Here is a 22166-nt window from a genome sequence, read left to right as displayed (position 1 = left end):
TGTGCCATCCCTTGTTGTGGAAGAATACAGTTGCTGCATTACCTTCCTTCGGATTCCGGTATTAGGAATGCGGGGTTAAAGTTTATTTTTATAGACATTCCAGCTCATATGGGAAAAACATGGAGTTTTTGTTAGTTTCATTTCTGCGAGGATTCCTTCGTGAACAAGGCACAGATCGCACTGAATCTGTGGAGAGTTTCAAATTAAAAGGCAGTGCTATGCCTTCAATATTGGATCCGATAGGAATGGCGCAGCAATCTTATGTGGGTAAAACATATTTGTCATATGCGTCACTATTGTTTTGTTGGAGATCGCTTGATGTGCCTTGAGCACTATTTGCATGAGATTTGTATTACCTGGGGACCCCTAGTCATGTGATCGGGACATGTTGTCTTTGTTCTGAAGCCCGTGCAAATCGGGATCTCTGTGATGTGGTTGGCTCATATATAATATTTCAAGGTTTTATCCACCATTTGCGAATTCTGGAGGCTGTTTTGAAGTGTTTGGTATTATCTCGGGTGCTGGGTCTCCAGTTTGTTTATTTATCATGGAAACTCTCGTAACATTTGAGACTCACGATCGCGGTGATCTTTTGTCCGGTTCGGGATAACTGGTCTCAAATGCTGAGGTACGGTCATATATCATTAAACGCAAGTATATGATATACAAACTACACACAAAGCCTTGCAATCACATCCAGGAAATAATTTAGTAAATTTGAGTAAAATCATCCTGTACGAATCCATCACATGAAATATTGATGTGGGGAGGTCATTTATAAATCATAGCAGGTCTCCACATAATATTAATGCCATGTGAAAACTGTGAATGGTGCTAATGTGTAACCTACGATACGTCTCAAACCAAATTCACAGAAGCCACCATCTACGCAAACTGCTATCCAATCAAAGCGGTGGGCGTTTACTTCCGAGTGTCTTCAATGCGGCACGCCCTTTAAAATGGAGCGTTTGCAGTGCTGGGCTCAAAACCTGGGTAGAAAATAGCCTAAAACTTATTGATTTTTATGTTTTTGGATGTGAAAACCACGCGCACGTCATAAGTAGACCACATATAACAGTATAAAACAATAATCAAGCCCAGTTCATCAGACCTTTAATTAAGGAAACAAATATGACCTGATACAAAGTTGGACAAAACCCGTGTTCCATAAATTTGCATCAATGGTGGAATTTTCACATATTTTACTTATAAAACATTTTTATTTATATTTTTTTTATATATAAATGCCAATTAGTTGCAAAAAGGGAATATGCAGAAGTTTCCCACTAGACTTTAAAACTCAGTGTCAGTCTTCGTAAAGCTGCAAAACCAGGTCTAGAGCATTTACACAGTAGAGTCTTTCTGAATTTCTAAATTCACAATTCTTTCTCTTTATTGGAAAATTTGATCCACTGATAGCGCAGATTTGTGTTTGTTTGCATATTGCTTGTGATACAGAACACCTGAGATTGTCAGGGGATCACAGAAGCAGCTGTGTATACAAACAAAGACGTTGAAACCCAGCAGGATGTGACATGAATTTCTTCGACTTTGCATATAAGTTACAGTATCTTATAGACAGATCATGTGAGCCATTAACTTCTACTCACATTGGTAGTTTCTGCCTCACATCACTGCTTATTTGCATAAACATTTTGTCAACAGTCAGTCACTGTCAGTCATGTAGGCGGAAACCACAAAGCTCTATTAAAAAGAATGAATTGAAGAGGCTTTGTTAATACAAGCTACTGTCGGTGTAAATAAAAATAAATCCACCTAATCCAACAATGGTCATCCACTTCACAAAAGTGACAAAATAAATAGAAGAACTGAGACTTGATATGGTTATGTGAAGTGGAGCACAGACTAGCACAGGATAGAAAAGCTCACGTCCAAATGTGCAGAATGGTCAATCTCATGCAGAGATAAAACAGGAGGTTGTAAAAGAAGAGTGCACTTCTTTATGCCTCCCATATTTCTCTGTGTCTTTAGAAAAACACACACCCATAATCACTTCAAAAATCAATGTGGCCTGCATCTTTATGCTTAATAGAAAACCCTGGTTCCATCCTTAAATTCAACCTTCATTTCCTACAGTGATTTCCAATTCAACCATGACCAAGGATATTTCTACCAGTATACGCAAACATAATATATCCACATAGTTTAACATTTTTAGCACGTTTGCCATAATTATTTTGCATTAAAAATATCTATAGCAACAAAACCAATTGACTTTCTTAGCTTGACACAATTTAAGGTAAAACAAATCTTGGCTCTTTCTAGTTTTGTGATAGATTTAGTTACCTTTTGAAGCTCTAAAAAAAAAAAAATCTCCATCATAAATGTATCCACGTGACTGAAACAACAACTGATAGGTTTAATTTAATTATTGTGTTAATTTGTGCAATATTTTGTTTAAGTTTTTTATGTGCACAGTTTTTTTAAGTAAATCTTACTTTGAAGCATTTTGTACAAAAGAACACAAAAAAAGAACAGAAAAATGTAATTAAATCCTACAGGTATATATTTCACTAATAAATGCTTCTGAAGCGAAACGATTTGTGAGGAAAAAACATTTTTATTTCAAGCATATTTAGCCCCAGTAACCATGTAAGAATTTGAACACACATACTGTAGATAAGACACCTACATCCATAATGGCGACCTGCCGGCTCTATGTATACTTCTTACTATCGCTTCATTTTTTCAACTATTCCTAAATGAACTATTTTCAGGTTTGGATTAAATATCCAAAAACTTTTTGGAGCCACTGTACTTTGGATTTACAGTATGATTCAATCTCCAAGCAGCAGAAGCTAATGTGCTTCCATATCTGAACACAAAATCTTCTCTCATCACCTTTCCATGCAGTGGGAAGTCAGTCCACCCATAGACACACACACACACAAGAAGCTGTTTGCCTTTATGAGTCCATGCCTTCAAAAAAAGTCACTAACATACGAGCAGCATTGACTCAAGTCCATTTAATTTCACAGCGGACAACAAACCACACTAAGGGTCTGAGAATAGGATGATCCAAACATGAAGGCCATCTATGAAGTTTTAAGATCACTACAATAATATATGATTACTACAGCTGCTAGTCAGTAACCCTAGTCACAAAATGGTGCAAATGAGCTAGTCTAATCTGAATTGACATGCAAAGAGAGAAAATACAAAACGAGACACAAAAGTAGCACTAGTACAGTATGTTGATGTGGTGGACAATGATCAAAAATACAGTCTAGAGGTCATCATATAATAACATGTTACATGTTTTAATATGCAATGATGCAACTGACCAATCAGTATCAAGTCTTCCAAAGCGCCTTACTTTCTGATTTGTGGATCTGGCAGACGGTGCATTTATTGAATACAGTTTATCACCTGAGTGTTCCCAGGAATTGAACCCTTGACCTTGGCGAGCACCATTCTCTACCTTCTGCCCTAGAATGTCTTGTAGACTACTTGAACTCATCTGAATTGGGGATATACAATTATATACAACACCCTTTCCCATTTTTTCTGACTGTTAACCTCACACATAGAAACCCAAGATTCCACAATAATAAACATCTTCAGTATGACTGAATCAGGAATGCTGATGTGAACAGAAAAATTCTGTGTATACAAAAATCCAAGCTACAATTCAGCACAGAACAGATGAACAGAGTAAAACCAAGCATCATAGCTTTCCTGTAGCTCAGTGGTAAGAGCATTGAGTTAACAACACAAGGATGTGGGTTCGTTCCCAGGGGATTGCAAAAACCTATGTAAAATGTATAGGATAAAGCAATGTCAGTCGCTTTGGATAAAAGCGTCTGCCAAATGCATAAATTTAAATGTCATACAAACAGTTATAATCTGTGGCAAACAGTTTCTTATAGATTTTATGGTCAGAATATACCAGAGGAACGACAATAACCCAACTTGAAAGTGGTATGAATGCAACCCTGTCCGATTTGTACAACCCACAGTTAATCCACCGCCCACTTTACCATGGAAAAATAAACATGTGTTTTTGGATGAGAGCACCAATTGTAAAACACCGCTGTAGTGTAACCTTGAGTTGTGTGAGCCTGTGGTATGTACAGTAAGAGCTCTTACATCCCCTGACCCAAAAACAAGGCTCCGACTGCCCGCTACACACACAATGACTCAAGTGAGAGACGTCCCAGATTAAGCCTGAGAACCAGCCTCACTGCACTCCACCCCCCACAGCAAAAACCATCTCTCGTTCATCTGCCACTGGAGGACAGCCATATTGCTGCTATAATCATTGGGAATTTCAAGGAGGGACGGTGTCTGATTGTATTCCTCATGTTGTTTCCATGCATTCCTCTGATGCGAAGCCAGCTCAACAGGTGCACTAAGGGGGTGGGTCCATGGTAAAAATTTCTCCCTGGGTTTGGGTTAAAAGCCACTTGTGACTCCAACATTCGGGTAGCACTTGTAAAATGTCAACCCACCCCACAACATTGACTGAGCGAAGAAAGAGTCACTTGTTAACATGGCTGGCCAGATAATCAGCAAATCTATCTATTACTTTATTTTTTAAATCCTGTATTTATGCGCTCTATTGCGTAAACGGGTATTTAAAAAAATGATATTAAAAATGAAATGGAGGATTAAAAAAGTGATAAACAAATGAAAGCGTACGTGGTTCAACATGCGTGGCCAGGGCATGCGTAATGACAACAAGCAGCGCGTAGAGTTGTCTGCACGCGACAAGGACAGACCTGTTGATGTTCGCGCAATAAACGATTGCAATGCACGCTCTTGCTTTCCTTTCTGTGTTTCTTCTGTTTTAATGAGATCCTTGAAAAATGTTAAATTCCATCATGCGGGTCAAAGCTTAATTAAACTCACTCAGTTGTTTTTCTAAAGACTCTATATGACTCTCATTTTCCACTACTTATCTACTGTTATTAAGATTTTGGACGGGATTCATGTCCGTGTATTATTTTTCCGCTCCGTGGTTGACAAGACATGAGAAACTGTCCCATGGAACTTCAGACTGATGTGGACAGATGAATGCCAAAATAAACTGCCAAAGATCGGGCACACACGTCAATCAAATTCAATGAACGTTTTTATTTTTTCTAGAGCCTAGTAGCCCTTGGGTTCAGTGCGTTTAATGTTAAGGTCTCACATGCTACAGGTAAACAAATTAACTACCCAATTTATTTACTTACAGTAGCATAGTGGTGTTTGTATGTATATGGGCATGTGGGAAACAATTCTGTCCACCCAACATCATTAACAGCCAAACAACAACCCAGATATTGAATCATCATGAAAATAATATTTATAAGGCGTGTTTACAGGTTAAGATTAATTAAACGAAATGCAATACTTATGAAAATTTACCACAGTTAAAAAATAATAAATATGGTAGTAAAATGGTGAGTATCAACAAATTTACCAGAAGTAGGCTATACATGAACCACAGATTAACCATTGTAGTAAAACTATGGTAATATAAATGGTAATGTTTACATTTCATAAGTGCCTGTCATATTTGTCCCAAACTAACCTAAGTGATATATATAAATATGTCCTAAACTTGGTTTTCTATTTTGCTGTTACTGACATTCATGATGGACTTTGTAAATGACACTTTATCATGCAACGGTCGTGCGTAAAAGCGCGGACATATCTATAGTTTAAATGTCAAATTTGCATCTCGACACAGTAAAGAAACAAAGCATTGCTATATTTAAACTATACTTGGTTATTGTAAACCGACGATTTCATAGAAACACGAGACGCGTGAATCAGGCAATCGTGGCACGGACGCGAGGTCTCCTCGTCGATTTCTGTCAGATCCCTAAACATCAACTTTTAAGCATCAAATGTGAAATAAACGTGACACGCGTGCGGAATGAAAACACCTATACCGGCTCGCGCGCGCAACTCACCTGCGTTTCGAAGTTTCTTGTTTCTGTAAACGGAGAATATGACCAGCAGGTTTCCTAAAATATCCACCACTATAGTGAATATGAGGAAACACCCGAGAGTAGTGGTGACCCAGGGCGGCCGGTGAAGAGCTTGCTCGCTAGGGTCCAGTGCAGAACTGTTCAATGAACTCCCATTCATAAACATTGTATATCTTCATCAAACTTTTCTCAATTAACAAAATAAACGCGCGTGGCGCTCCGAGCGGAATAGATGGCGCGCGTCTTTCCGAAGGACTCTCATCTCTCTGTAAGGGCTGTATAAGTGGTGCGCCCTAAACAAAGTTCCTCTCGCTGCTCTTCGTGTGTAGGGGTCTGCACTTTTATGGCTATGTGTGCGCCCATAACAATGTTGCTGTATGTCATCCACGGGCAACTTCAAAGCGCCTATGCACGTGATTCCAGCGGCGTTGCGCGTGCTGCCACCCAGTGGTCATGACCGGCAATGCAGTTTGTTCGCTTTCATTCACTGGTTTGTGCTCTTGGCGCTTTTTGATTTAGTCTTCATTCATTATTATTAAAATAAAATAAGCTTTTATTCCGTTTTTCATCTTTTCGCTACACCACAGCTCTGTCAAATGTGACATTATTAATATTTAATCATTAATCATAATAAAAAGGTATTATTTTATCATAACATAACAAACAGAATACTGAATATAATAGTACTGGACAGGGGTAGAGGAAGAACTAGATTACAGTCTCACCCTTATTCCTATTCAACCTAAATACTTCAAACATCTTATTCTTGAGGATTGCATGCTGTCTCCTAGCCTTTAGTTAAAGAACCTGAGCTTGTGATGTCCCATCAGCACTTTACCCCTGTCTGCCTGCAGCCATTATAATGCAATTTTAATGCAGCACCGTGCTTCTAATGGGTCCAGTCACGAATGCAGTTAATTATAATCTGTCTCGCTATAACTTTGTCTTTTTCCAAAACTGTCAGATGGTCAGCAGGGAGTCTTTACTTAATAAGATTTTGACACATTTGCAATGAATAGACTACATGTTAAAAACAATTTCCTCAAAACGTGTGGAGCAGAGGAGATTGGAGAGAAGGATTAATGTTTCACGTTCATGACAGCCATTTGTCTTAATCTCACTTCATGTCTTTCTTATTCCAAACCATTAGTGTAAAAATATAATTCGTTTTTTCAATGATGGACACTTTCACGTCCCGGCAAATAAACACATATCTTTTGTTTTATGAGTCTATAATGCATTACTTCTTTTTATTCCTCACTTTTACACAATCTGCATGTCCCACAGTGGTAGTGTGATCAAAACAATCAACAATACAGCTCTAATAAAGCTTTTTATAAGTTAGTTTACTTGCTTCCAATGCAAACAAAAGTGAAAACTATCTTGGAGCATGAAATCTAATTTGAATGTATTCTCAATGCTGTCATGATAGTTAAACAAAAACTAGTGAAAGTGTAAAAAGTGAAATTTCAGGACAACTTTCAATTGTGCATAGTTGAAAAAATTCCTGCAATTTTGATTTGAACATGTATTTATTGTGATGGCTTTTAAGAAACACACATAAAAGGACAAATACATTTCTGTTTTTAAATTAGAAAAATTACCAAAAATCTCTTTACTGAACGCAATTTATATCTAGATAATCTATCTAAGAATATGTCCATTTTCATGAGCTATGTAAGGCCAGCCTCGATGAAACTATTAATATTACACAGTTCATAGACCACATTAGAAAATATGGGGAATTAAGAAATCCAAAAGGCGGGTAAAACATTTTCGTTATGACTTTATGAAGGAATAGCCTTCCTGTTGATTCAAATCAACTCTTAAATAAACTTGTGAATAAAAAACAAAACACACAAATCTGTGCTCCAGCCCTGACCTGTCATCAACCTCACGCATCCTCATCTGCATTTCAGAAACTCATGCAGGGTCAGACATTAACAAGCATCACAAGAAAGAAGCTCATCCTTCATATCATAAACTTGGCCTTTATTTAGATCACATTTGAGCTTCAAATCCACACATTCATAAAGTATATTCAAGCATGTATGTTTATTGTCGCAAACGTGTTGTTGAACTCTTGTTGATCTCCTAGCTTACTCCCGTTCATTGTATCACACATCGCCATCTACTGGCGAAGGACTGCTGTAGTAGTAACGCTTGCTATACTGTAGCGTAAAACTGTAATTTTAGTGAGGGCCAAACATTATTTTAACAGAATAAATTGTGGTATTCGTGATCATTATTTTTTTTAATGATATAATCATTTATTTCCACAAGAGCATTTTCAAAAGTATTAAAAACAACTGACATATCACTCTTCAGAGGTTTTCCGTTATGTTTGTTAGGTCTCTTTACATAAATTATGCTCCAATAGCGCCATCTGCTGTATTTAACTTAAAATTACTCTTGCTGTCACCCGAAGGAATTTTAATTGTGAACAGGGTTTGATTTGAATTCATGTATTAATGTATTTAAAAATACATCCCCAAATAAATCAAATATTTAACAGCGGTTAACATCCAGTTAACATTGTTTTTACTAGCGACTATTGCTTGTAGAGGCCATTGATCTCTCGAAATCTCTAAAATTGGTTTCAATTGTGCTGTTTCCCCATACATTCATGTGTCCTCTGTTAAAACTGTTAAAAATATTTTGGTAAGCTTGATTTTATTCATTGCTGTTCATTTCATTAAATGCATTTTGTGTGCATTAAGCCAGAATGATCCTTACTGATTTACTGAAGTAGAAGAAGATAGACTTTCCCAAAAACATTATGCTGTTCACATGTAAAATATAAATTACGTGTGTGGTGGATGTAATTCAGAGACTGACTAAACAGAAAGAGAGTTGAGCACTTGATCTCAAAAAATACATTGTTGAGATTCATTCTGAGGACACTCAATGTCTTATGTCAGGACAGTAAAGTCCAATGAGGATTTTTACCCCATACAGAAAAAGGTTTTAAGTTGTCTGCGATAAAACAAAGCACTAGTTTAGGAGTCAAGGTCCTGAAATATTTAACAGTTCACATATTCCATGTGGGTTCTAATAATGGAGAAAAGCAGGATACCTCAAGTACAGTATTCACAAGACCAGATGTCAAGGTTATGGTTTATTCTGGTTTATACAACCATACAGTAGCTTTCTTATATCTTAAAATGTACTCTCTACATGAGCTACACTTTAAATGTTATATGACATCCTACACTACAGAATACAGTAAGTAAATGTACTCTCTACATGAGCTACACTTTAAATGTTATATGACATCCTACACTACAGAATACAGTAAGTAAATGTACTCTCTACATGAGCTACACTTTAAATGTTATATGACATCCTACACTACAGAATACAGTAAGTAAATGTACTCTCTACATGAGCTACACTTTAAATGTTATATGACATCCTACACTACAGAATCTACAGTAAGTGCAGACTGTCATATGTTATATCTAGGGAGTTATCTACAGTATGCGCTGGTTTTCACATTGCCTTAATTGGGATATCATTTTGACATTGGCAGAAGTTACTGCACTTGCAGTTATAAATTGCTGACTAGTCATCTGGATGAAAAATGCTGCAGATCTGCAGGTAGTCACCAAAGATCCCGCATCATTCTGAATCCCAGCATCTCATCTGAACAGAATCTCAGATCTGCAGTTATTTCATTATTCTTAAGAAAACTCACACACAGGTTTTTGACAAGCTTTAAAGTTTTAAGACATTTTTAAATATTTGGTTCTGTAATGCACATTATTCAAAGATAAATCCATTTCGAGGCATGTGTAATGTGAACAAAAGTTCACCACATTCAAAATCCATTTAAAATGTGTTTCCAGCTGTGATGTATATTTTAATCTTTAGTGGAAATAGTAAAAGTAATTGAGTGATACTGCCAGTCAAATCGCTGTAACTTGAAAAAAGAATTCTTCTTTGCTCTCTTGCAATGGGTCTAATGTGCCAACCACCTCCAAGTATGATTAGAAAGCAACAGTTTGATTTAAACTAAATGCAATAATAACAGTGTGGTAAAATTATATTTTATATTATGTTTTTCAGTATACATTTTAAATAAAAGCATCATGATAATTTACATTCATATTCAGGACACTTGTTAGATACTGAAATTCAAAGGGGTCAATTCTGTAATAGAAAAACTACTATGGCAGTCAATAGTGCACCAGAACTGATTGTTTTTCCAGGTTTTAAAACATCTTGAGGGTGAAGTATCCCTTCAAGTACAGTGTGCAAGTTATCACAGTACATGCTCGTAATCTTATGCCACGATACTTCCATGATCTCAGGATCAATCTCTTCCTAAAACAGCATGCTATTTTCTTTACCATTATTATCATTTTTATGATAATTCTTAAAAGAACCAGAAAATGCACTTTTACGTTTTTGTCTATATCTGTGTTTATGTCTGTTAGTAATATGCATGCACATTAATAATCAATGGCCAACATTTCATACAGCATATGTTGTTCTATGTTTTTGTCTTCTTCATTTAATTCATATTTATGAACAAGGCATTAAGGTGATTTTTATTGCAGTCAGAGTATGGTTTTGGTTGGATCGGGCATTGCAGCATAACAAAGATCTCTGTTAGTAATGTTCATCAAACAACAAAGGACGGGCCCAAAAACAGTCACTGATATTAAAGGAATTGTGTTCTCTTATAGGATTTGTTCACAACAAATAAAGGAAGAAAGTAGCTTTAAGAAAGATGTACTTTAAATATGGTAATGTGTTGAAAGAGAGTTTGCATATACAAATGTAAATAATTCAATCATAAACAATGATTTGTATTAATTTCTAATTGATTTATTAATGTATTAAATACATTTCAATTTAGTGATTATTTTTTCTTACCTGACCCCACCACCCACACCTATCACAGTATATCACAGAATTTAGGGAGATTTAGTAAAATTCAAACAAACACCACATTTAAATTGAGGTTATTAATGTATAGGGGTTTCAGATCACTAAAACAAAAAGTGAGATTTCGAGTTTTGAAAAATAAAAGAACATTGACAGTTTTGGTCAGATGTAATAACATTTGTGATTTGTCTTTTTGTAGAACTATCCTGCCTAAAACTACAAACACTGTATTTTTTCAGCAAAAATTTGAGCACTTAACATTTTTTTGTATAAATTAATATTTTATTGTAAACTGGTATTAAATAAAGAACTTGTAGAATTTTATTGTATATTCATTTTATTACATGTTTATGTATGTTGTTATTTTGAAGCAGTCTTATAGAGATGTGGAATGTGACCTGCTGGCTTTTTTGCTGATTTTGAAGTTTTAAAGATGGCTGAAAAGCTTTAATGTCCTTCCACAAAGACGATTTCTATTGGTGTTTGGTCAAACATCTAAAGTCAGGGAGAGAGTTTCAATTCAAAGCGACTTACAAGTTTCACCAGTTGTTCAGACAAATAGTACTAAAGAAATAAATGGGAGTTTTTAATAAGAACAATGCGAGTATACGATCAGGTTGAAAGTCAAGAATAAAAGGAACGATTGTGTGCCATTGACTGGTCCAGTCATTCTCTGATTACCGCAGTGTTTTGGATAGGATGTACAAATGTGTCAAGTCAGGAAGAATATGGCATTGAGGTATGACGTTTATAATAACTGTTCTCACATATATGTTTTGTATAGACCTGCTTTACAACAATTCATACTGGCAAACAAACTGAAACAGTTAGACACAGATCGCTGATAAACACATACTGTATTTCATTTTCAAAAAGTATTTGTATTATTAATAATAAGTTAGAATTGGAGGACGGGGCGTAAATATAAAGATTCACAGCTCTACTTTTAATTTGAATGTCTTTTCATATGATTTTCTATGGCGGTCATTAGGTGGAACTTGGAACAACTGATTTTTTTAAAGGTGGTTCTTGATCTGAAAAGTTTGAGAACCACTGCCATAAATAATAATCGCTCCTCATGTGTACGGAAACCGGAGTCACTCTAAATTTGTTATGACACAGTTTAACTACAGCAACTTTCTGTGATGACATCATCAACAATTAAAGACAGTTAAGTTGGGTTCAGTGGACACTACATAGAATTTCTGTAAATGCAATTCTCATTACCTGCATTTATCAGGAGTTCATTTGGCAGTGAATTGGGGTTGCAACTACTGTAAATGAGTGAACTGTAGCTGCATCTACATTAAAGTGTGAAATTCATGTCCCACTACACATAGATCGGTTTTTCTCAATCCCAGTGTGGGTCCACTGCTTCCAGAATTCTCATACTGTTTGCTCTTCTCTGGCTGCATATCTAAAGAAGAGAAAGAGTAAAATTACTTAAAACCTAAACCTGAAACAATAGAAATCACAGTGAAGCTAATACTTGAAATTAAACTTTGATGCTCCTCATCACATCATCGAGAATCTGGGCTGGATTTTACAGAACTGGGGTCACAAAACAAGACTTCTTGGTGTGTCATGTGAATCCTTTCAGTTCTTTAGTCATGTATCTTCTCTTCATGTGGCAAACTAATGTTGTCATGTATGTTTCTCACCTCTGGTGTCAAAGGTTGGTTCTTCAGTCACTTAGACCTTTTTGGTCTAAGGCCTCACGTCTGTGTATTGTTTAATACGACAGTTTGCAGTGTGACCAGACTGTTATTAATTCGGCATCTTATCTGATGCTCTTCAAGTGAGCAAGCTCCATGGTTCATCCTCCTAACACAGACAGGAGATTTTCACACTTTAGCCCAAAGTACAAAATGTGCTGAGACAATTAATGAAAATGCTTTTTATAACAATAATACAAAATATCTTATTTTACATGTTTCTGATTTAATAACAATTTTCAATTTGAGCTGAAAGCTTTTTTGTTTAAAATGAGGCATGAAAACCACAAGTTTGTGCAACATAATCTGTTATTCCAAAAATATTTATATTACTATTAAATAATTCATGATTAACAATCATTTTGTTTAAGTGGATGAACTCCATATTTTCATATTTTTAGGTTTTCTTCAGATTTTCAATGTGACTTTTGGACCCCACTTTAGATAACATTTATGTAGATCTTGTTAAGTCTTTTCAACTTACACATCGAATATATCTTCTCTCTGGCTCCCTGGGTACAACTCTGATGAAGTCGTCACAAAATCTCCTTTGCACATCTTTCATAAAGGGAATAAATTGAAACTGAAAAACATACATAAGGAAAATGTTAGTATATTAGATTCTACACCAAACTACAATTATTCTTCCCAAAAACGTTGGTGTCCACCTCCTCGAAGATCTTGGCTTCCATGTGGGCCTGGCAGAGTCAGACGGGTTTGAATCGAGGCACCTCTGGATCTTTGGAGACCTTGCTCTGAACGATATGAGCCAGAACCCCGTCTACAGCTTAAGAGCCCAAAAAACTAGCGTTTTTTTTTCAGATTGTGTCGTCTCCTCTTCAAGTCTATTCAAGTTTTTATAGTTTATATAGTGCTTTTCACAATGTGCATTGATCCAAAGCAGCTTTACAGGAGCAAACAGGAAAAACAGAAAAGGTAAAACACATATCATTGCATGGTATTTATAGAACGAGCAAGATCATTCTAATAAATAATATCTAATAAATAAATAAATGCAGTCTCCCGGTGAGCAAGCCAAAACTGCCATGCTGTGGCGAGGAACCCAAACTCCAATGATTGATTAATGGAGAAAGAAAAAACTTGGGAGAAACCTGCAGCTGTAGCTGGCGTAATCTCTAGTTGTGGATGGGCATCTGTCGATCCTCTGGACCTGGTGGAATTTCTCCCTATCTCGGGATGGGCATCCCGAGGAGGGGGCAGAAAGAGAATAATTAGCGTAGCTGCTGTTCGTTAACTATGCATTAAGTGAAAGCTTGGCTTAAAAGATGTTAAAACAAATTAAAAGAATAAGAATTCTAAAGAATTAAAAACAAAACAAAACGAAGGACGAAAGAAAGAAAAGTATGTGTGTGAGCAACGACGGTGAGGCATTGTGTGTGTATATGAAAGCCACAAGACCTTGAATATGGTACATCATGTGTGTGCTAAATCGAAGGATTAGATTTAAGCATTTGCAGACATAGACAGTGCTAGAAAATGTACAGTTATCCAGTCATTCATGTGTGTATGTGTGGCAGTGACAGAATCGGCGATATTAAAAGTCTGAAGGGATTATGTACGCCTGTGTTTATTTTACTAAGAAAATGTAGGCTAATCTGGCCGAAGACAAACTTTTGTTTAATAAATAAATGTTCCTTTAAAAGCATTTTACGATCAGTGTATTATTGTACCATCAGAGATTGGCAGAGTAGTTCTAACATCACTGAATCTGATAACATCATGCTCAAAACAAAGAATTAGAGTAATTAAAGTGACGATCGGGTGCGGATATTTATATCAGAGAAAATTATACGTGCGGGCGGGTGGCGGGTGGATCATTTATTTGAAGCAGCGGTTGCGGGTGACATTTTAGCTCATCCGCGGACCTCTAGTCTACAGTATCGAAAGCAGCACTAAGGTCAAGCAGGACTAAGAGTGAAATGTTACCTTTATCTGATGCAATAAGAAGGTCATTTGTAATTCTAAATAGCGCAGTTTCAGTGCTATGATGCGGTCTAAAGCCAGACTGAAACTTTTTGTGTATGTCATTATTTTGAAGGAAAGTACACAACTGAGTGGACACTACTTTTTCTAGTATTTTGGCAAGTACGGAAGATTTGAAATCGGTCTATAGCTTCCAAGTTAATTGGGGTATAATCTTTTTTTTTTAAAGAGGCTTAATTACAGCCAGTTTAAAGGGTCCTGGGACATGGCTTAGATTAATTGACGAGTTGATAGTGTTGTAAATGGGCTCAATTGCAACAGTAACTCTTTTAATAATGTCGTTGGAATGGGGTCTAATAAGCATGTTGTCGGTTTGCAATAAGTTTAATTAAATCTTCCTGTTTTATAGGAGAAAAACACTGTAGCTTTTCTTTTGGGGTGATGTTTGATTACGAATTCTTCAGTCACACTTGGAGGTTTGTTGTCTCGCATATTTAGAATTTCTCTGTAAAAAATTTCATGAGTTCATTGCTATCAAGGTGCGGCGGAATAGCCAGGTCAGGTGAAGTCGGTTTGTTTGTTAGTTTAGCAATTGTACCAAATAAAAACCTTGGATTGTTTTTGTTAGTTTCTATGAGGTTACGGAAGTGCTCGGCTTTTGCTGCTTTTAGTTCCTTTTTGTAACAGTTGGAAGTTTGGAAGTTGGTTTTTGCTCTCTTTTCATGCAATTTTAAAGACCTCTAATTGGGTTTGTTTACATTTTGTGCTCCAGTTTACGTGTTTCTCTTTTTAGGGCGCGAGTGGTGATATTAAACCATGGTGCTATGATCTTTTCATAGTGAGAAAATAGTGCCCATGTTGCTGGTCATGTCATTGAGCAATTCTGTATTTGTTGGCAAGGTTATTAAAGGAGTCAGATCTGGCAAGTTCTTTACGAAACTATCTTTAGTAGTTGAGGTGATATTTCTACACTGTCGATAACCAGCTATACGACTGATTTCTGCAGTACACTGTGTACATATTATAGGATGGTGATCGGTAACATCGTCGCTTTGAGGTATAATATCGATTTTGGTTAGATCGGCTCCGTGAGATATAATAAATTCTAGTGTATGATTAAGTCGATGAATAGGTCTATTGATGTATTGTTACACAAAAAGAGTGTAGTAGCTCTTTAAACGCCACTGCTAATGTATCGTTAGCACTATCTACGTGGATATTAAAATCTCCGACAATCAATACTTTATCGACGTTAACCAATAGGTCCGATAAGAAGTTTGCGAACTCTATCAGAAAATTAGGGTATGGCCCTGGGAGTCTATACATAGTAGCCAATGTAAGAGAGAGCAATGATTTTTTACATTTGTTTGGAACAATTATGTTCAACACAAGCACTTCAAATGATTTAAATGTATGCTTTGTTCATTGAATTACGGTAAGAAGGTCTCTAAAGATTGTTGCGACACCACCACCTCGACCAACCGGACCTGGCTCATGCATTTAACCGTAGCTTGGTGGAGTAGACTCATTTAGACCGAAATAATCATTTGGCTTAAGCCAGGTTTCAACAACTGTGTGATCAGACCAAACGCGACTTGCGCAAATCAATCACGCTATTCGCGCGCAGTTAGACGCTGGAACATTTTGAGTTTACTCACTTCATTCGCACGTCAAATTCGCTTTATTCGCGCGTCAAAATCACTTCACTTCAGACGCAAATTGGCGGCTCTATTCTCGTATATACATATATTGCTCAGATATTGTAAAGATTGTTTTTTACAACTTGCCAGATTGTCCGACCTGATTGGTTAACGCGGCGCAAATTTTCACCAAAGTTCAAATTTTTTAACTCGAATCGTGCGATTCGCATCATTCGCGCAATTCACTTCATTCGCACGGCCTCATTCGCGCCGCAAGTAGGTCTATCGTGTCTTTGCATTGACTTGTATATCACTCGCGCTTAACACGCCATTCGCGTTTGGTCTGAACACAACATAAGGCCTAGTATATCAAAACTGTTGTATGTGATCATTTCATTTACAATAATCACTTCACCTTAACCTGCGTCAGAAGGTTGTCGACTACGCTATTCCAGATCTGCGTGGCTCGGAAGAGCTTCCCATCAATCCCGGTGTCTGTGGAGAGATGGATTGGATAGACTTATAAATTATTCCCAAGGTATGATGTAAACCTGTTTAATGAGAAATGTTTGCAAAGCTTCTTCTTATTAAGTTTATAAAGGGAATCATACATAAAGAAATATATGAGATTCAACACCAAACTAAAATCTTAATTCGATACTATGAGAGAAAATATGTGAAGAACTGCCTTGAGATGATGATACCTTTGGTTGTTGTTCCTTTGACGCGAGTTAAAACTTCTCTCGATGGTCTCTGGGGATGATGTGCCTAATCCATGGTGTGCTTAATGTGCCCGTGGTCGGGTGAAACCTATACTGGCTATAGCTGCTGTCCTTAAATTTCGCTTGATTCTTATTCTTCCAAAAACGTTGGTGTCCACCTCCTCAAAGACATTGGCATCATTGAGGTGCTGGCAGAGTCGAACGGCTTTGGATCGAGGCACCTCTGCATCTTTGCAGACCTTGCTCTGAATAATATGTGCCAGAACCACGTCCACAGCTTCCGAGCCCGAAAAACAATCCTGATAGATTTTCAGATTGTTGTCTCTTTTTCACCTCCACCTGCGTCTGAAGGTTGTCGACGACGCTATTCCAGACCTGCGTGGCTCGGAACGGCTTCCCAGCAATCCCGGTGTCTGTGGAGAGATGGACTGGACAGATAAATTATTCACATAGTATGATATCAACCTCCTTAAAGCTGATTCCTCGACCAATGTAGCTTTTGACAGCAGAGAGACACATTTAGTAATAAATATGCAGTATGATATCTGCAAACATATCTGTACTGTACTAGCATGTAGATTGAATCCAAGGAAATTATCAGACAAAAAATATGTGAAGAACACGATTGTGTAAAGATCGTTTTTGACAACTTGCCAGACGGTCCGACCTCCTCACTTAATTTCTTCCGAGCAAGTTCCTTTATATTTCTGTTTCGATAAAAGTAAGATGTATCGTACATCTCCAGGTATCTACATACAGCAACGATGATTTTGTCCTCCATTGTTGTTTCTGATTTCTGCCTCCGCTCGCAACATAATAATCACCTCACTGCTAGAGCAAGCTCCTGATTGGTGAAAGCGGCGCAAATTTTCACCAAAGTTAAAAAAAAATTAACTCGCGCAAATCACACGAAACCCTCAATTCACACGAAACGTGCGATTCGCGTATTTCGCGCAATTCACGTCATTCACACCGCCTCATTCACGCGAATTGCGCCGCAAGTAGGTCTATCGTGTCTTTGCCTTGACTTGTAAATCACTCGCGCTTAACACGCCATTCGCGTTTGGTCTGAACACAACATAAGTGCTAGTATATCAAAACTGTTGTCTGTGATCATTTCATTAACAATAATCTCTTCTCCTCCACCTGTGTCAGAACGTTGTCGACTACGCTATTCCAGATCTGCGTAGCTCGGAACAACTTCCCATCAATCCCGGTGTCTGTGGAGAGATGGACTGGATAGATTTATAAATTATTCCCAAAGTATGATGTAAACCTGTTTAATGAGAAATGTTTGCAAAGCTTCTTCTTATTAAGTTCATAAAGGGAATCAATTGAAACTGAAAAACATACATAAAGAAAATGTTAATTTTAATAGAGTAGGTGGGGCGAGACCGGGGTTCGAGTCCGGTGAGTAATTGTGAATAAGCGCCAGCTGTGCGCACACCGGGCTCGAATCACGTAGGAGATTGGGAGCATATAAAAGGAACGAGCGACCGGACCGTCGAAGAGAGAGGGCCGGGCCCGAACATATGTTAAGTTTATATTTACGTTCTTGTGTTTTGGATTTATGTTTTGTTCGCCGGCGGTCGGCCGTGAGGGGCCGCCGGCTTTTATTATTTCTGTTATGAAATGTTTAAATGTTTGCCGGTTCCCGCCTCCTTCCTTCCATGTCTGAATTTTATAACATCAATATATTAGAGTCAACGCCAAACTAAAATCTTCATTTGACACTATGAGAGAAAATATGTGAAGAACTGCCGTGAGATGATGATACCTTTGGTAGGGTGGACTCTTGCTGTTCCTCTGAAGCGAGTTAAAACTTCTCTCGATGGTCTCTGGGGATGATGTGCCTAATCCATGGTGTGCTTGATGTGCCCGTGGTCGGGAGAAACCTATACAGACTATAGCTGCTGTCCTTAAATTTCGCATGACTCTTATTCTTCCTAAAAACGTTGGTGTCCACCTCCTCAAAGACATTGGCATCATTGAGGTGCTGGCAGAGTCGAACGGCTTTGGATCGAGGCACCTCTGCATCTTTGCAGACCTTGCTCTGAATGATATGAGCCAGAACCACATCCACAGCTTCCGAGCCCGAAAAACAATCCTGATAGATTTTCAGATTGTGTCGTCTCTTCTTCACCTTCACCTGCGTCTGAAGGTTGTCGACGACGCTATTCCAGACCTGCGTGGCTCGGAACGGCTTCCCAGCAATCCCGGTGTCTGTGGAGAGATGGACTGGACAGATAAATTATTCACATAGTATGATATCAACCTCCTTAAAGCTGATTCGTCGACCAATTTAGCTTTTGAGAGCAGAGAGACACATTTGGTAAGAAATTTGCAGTATTGATATCTGCAAACATATCCGTACTGTACTAGCATGTAGATTGAATCCAAGCAAATTATCAGACAAAAGAATGTTTATTATTATTATTCTTATTATTATTTACTGTTCTTAATATTCACATTCATGTTATAATTAACAGTTCTCAGAGTCAGAATTAAAGAAATGTTTAAAAGCATTAAAAGAAAGTGGACCTGCTGTGACGGGTGGAGGCTGAGGGTTGGCTCGCTCGTGCACGACTGGCTTATTTTTGGCTGGGTCCATTTCAGCCAGATGGGATTTAGTCGTTGGACCAGGCTGTGTATCATCCAGTTTCCTGAATGACACAAGTCTAGGGCAGGATGGGTCAGGCTCGAAACTGGATGGAGGATGGTCAAACCGGTAACTCCCTCTGTTACTCCCAGTCAATATTCTTTTAACTGCCCGCCATTTTCTCCTGAAGAAGGCAGTCTTCTGTGGTTGATCTTCTAAAAAGAAAAATATGTTATTTATTTTGTCTCTCGACCTTGTGTCGAACCGACAGGTGGGGTTCCTATTGAAAAAACCTCAGTGCTGTGTCACAATCTCTAGTGAAGCGACGGTGACAGGCCTGGTCGTGTCAGACGTGATTGCTACCGCGAAATTGTAACCTAACAGCAGTGGTGTAAAGAGTACCTGAAAACCATACTTAAGTAAAAGTACAGATAACCTCGCAGCGACTTCTCCATTACAAGTTACAAGTCACCAATTCAAAAATTACTTCAGTAAAAGTCTTTAACAGTTAACAGTACTTGAGTATTTTACTCATACTGAATTTAGGCTCAAAGAAGCACTAGTCCTCAACACTTAAGAGAAATGTCAAAAACAAGAAACAGTTGATTCGTGAGGACAGCAATCACATTTATTTTCTTAAATCAAAATAAGACTGAACACCTAAAAATTGCAACAAATCATGGTCGACACCATAACCTACGTCTATTACAAACACTCAAGTCTCATTTAAGCTTAAGTGCTCATACAAACCAAACTATTTCAAAAGGATTCTTCAATACAACAGATAAATAAAATAATGTAAAGTCATATTAAAAAGTCAAAGAACTGGACATGCTGGTTTTGGCCTCATCATCAGCTAGTGTCATGTCCTCCTTTCACATATAAACCGCCGTCGATTGACATTGATAATCCTAAATCTTTGATAATTGATAACTCGTATTCACATAAAGAAGCCATGTTGACGAGTTTTAGTAAGTAAGAGCAAAATCCACAAGATATAGTTCCTTCAATGCCCTGTAAATGGCAATATTAATTCTTCTATATCAAAAATAAACTGTCGTAACAGAATGATAGGTACCAGGCAAAATGTAATGTGCAATTGTATTAGTCATTACAAATGTAGTGGAGTAAAGAGTACATATATGTGTTCAAAACTATAGTCAAGTAGAGAGTAAAAGTTGCTAATATCTTTAATACTCCGTACAAGTACAAAGTAGCCAAAAAGATAGTTAAGTACAGTACATTTACTACTATTTTATGGTTCCCATCAGAAGAATTGTTTGTAGTTAAGTTACCTTGCAGGCTGCAGTTCATGTTGACCTGAGGCACGATGGTCTCTTGAGACACGACGATCGACGCTAACTGGATGCTCGTGAAGGCCACAGATGTTTTAGTTGAATGTCGTTTATCGTCGATTGTGTTTCGCAAAAAAGATTTTCAGAAGATATGCTCGGTAACGTTGAGATCGTAAACTGAACAAGCTTTACTAACATTAGCCTCGGGGAATAATTTACCTCAGAGATGTTAGCTATTCGAACGTAAGACGTCATGAAAGGCATAATACGTGGGTTTGGTTTGTAGACATGATATTATAAAACATTACATGATAAGTATTTGGATTATTATTTGCCAAGTGCCAAACGAATGAAAGTTGTCACCCCTGCATTAATAAGCATCTGCTCGACCGACCTGATGACGTGATAATATTTTATAATATTGTATACTGTAACGGTCCCTTTACAAGATCGCTTCAGTTCATACTTAAAAACGGAGGGTGGACTTTTCCGCACTCCAACTATACATCTAACAAATAAGTGTGCACAAGCACTACATTAAACAAGCTGACCACACAGTTTATTGAACAATAGGTACCATCACTGCTAAACTAAAATCCACTGCATTAGAGAATAAACGCAATACTGCATGTATAGGCCAATGCAATATATTTTGTTTCATTTTAGTAGATTTTGTGCAAAACGTTTGTAAAGATCTGCTTTGCAACAATTTACACTTGCAAACGTGCATTGAAATACAACTGAATTTAACAAATTGAAAATGTCTTTAAACTCCATCTTGATAAACGTATAACTGGTCATTTTATTTCTTTACATCAATTATTCACCAAGTGACAAGTTTTAGGCACCATTAACAGGCCTCACATTTCTGAGATTGTTAATAAGTTAAAGTTATAATTAATTTATTATCAATTTATTATCATACCCTAATAATTCCCTTAATTAAGGCAGAAGGTGATTTCTGTCACAGAAGGCAAAAACATAAACTGTTACTTGTTTTAAAATCTGTTTTATCTTAGTTTATATCAAAATGTTATTGAAATAGTGTGATTTGTTCTTCGATGCATTTAGCCAATACATGCATATTGGCCTACAGTATATGTCCTGCAATGCACTGCATTATTTTTACACTACTGTACATTGCATTGTGTTTCTAATTATTTTTCATTGACTTCTTTTTATTTGATAAGTCACTTTAGATACAATATACAATATTTTTTAAGAAAAAATAAATACAAATACATCTAAAATGTTTACATTTCAACACCTAGCTGAATGCATTGAGATTTTTCGCATAAAATACAATAAAATACAAAAATCCTTAATTCCTATGTTACAATTATTCTATGTGCAAGGTAGAGAACACATTACCTTATTATGATAAAAAAATTGTCATTGAATTATGTTTTATATGAA

General features: G+C 37.1%; 2 protein-coding genes across 7 annotated transcripts in view; both read right to left on the bottom strand.

Annotated features, from left to right (window-relative positions):
- Positions 1 to 6259, bottom strand: part of mtnr1aa (melatonin receptor 1A a) — a 40114-nt gene extending 33855 nt beyond the window's left edge. The window contains exon 1 of the mRNA XM_056730463.1: positions 5925 to 6259. Within this exon, the coding sequence (XP_056586441.1) occupies positions 5925 to 6108 (184 nt within the window). The 5' untranslated portion in view covers positions 6109 to 6259. The remainder of the gene's footprint in view (positions 1 to 5924) is intronic.
- A 2765-nt stretch (positions 6260 to 9024) lies between these two features.
- LOC130411776 (DEP domain-containing protein 7-like) lies at positions 9025 to 20970 on the bottom strand. 6 transcript variants are annotated; one of them, XR_008905109.1, is made up of 10 exons: positions 20751 to 20970; positions 19398 to 19670; positions 18634 to 19079; positions 16839 to 17269; positions 13663 to 16629; positions 13219 to 13454; positions 13035 to 13133; positions 12497 to 12659; positions 12063 to 12252; positions 9025 to 11330 (listed from the first exon to the last, which is right to left on the bottom strand). XR_008905109.1 is itself a non-coding variant. In XM_056736648.1 (4 exons), the coding sequence occupies exons 1-3, from the start codon at positions 20767 to 20769 to the stop codon at positions 18673 to 18675; spliced, it is 699 nt and encodes a 232-aa protein (XP_056592626.1). In that variant the 5' UTR covers positions 20770 to 20970; the 3' UTR covers positions 17303 to 18076; positions 18634 to 18672. The 6 variants fall into 6 exon arrangements, 2 of the variants coding, with proteins under 2 accessions (XP_056592626.1, XP_056592637.1); XR_008905110.1 differs by having other exon boundaries at positions 9025 to 12252; positions 16839 to 17284; XR_008905105.1 differs by having other exon boundaries at positions 9025 to 12252.
- Positions 20971 to 22166: the final 1196 nt, after the last annotated feature.

Source organism: Triplophysa dalaica, chromosome 2, assembly GCF_015846415.1.
Source record: "Triplophysa dalaica isolate WHDGS20190420 chromosome 2, ASM1584641v1, whole genome shotgun sequence".
Lineage (NCBI taxonomy): Eukaryota > Metazoa > Chordata > Actinopteri > Cypriniformes > Nemacheilidae > Triplophysa > Triplophysa dalaica.
Note: the sequence above shows the minus strand (reverse complement) of the source record. Positions and strands in the feature narration are given on the sequence as shown.

What these genes read in the sequence shown, in the direction of transcription:
- LOC130411776 (XM_056736648.1), bottom strand. An exon ending in GCCTCCACCCGTCACAGCAG is followed by an intron (nt 19,080 to 19,397) that starts GTCCACTTTCTT and finishes ATCTCTCCACAG; the next exon opens with ACACCGGGATTGCTGGGAAG.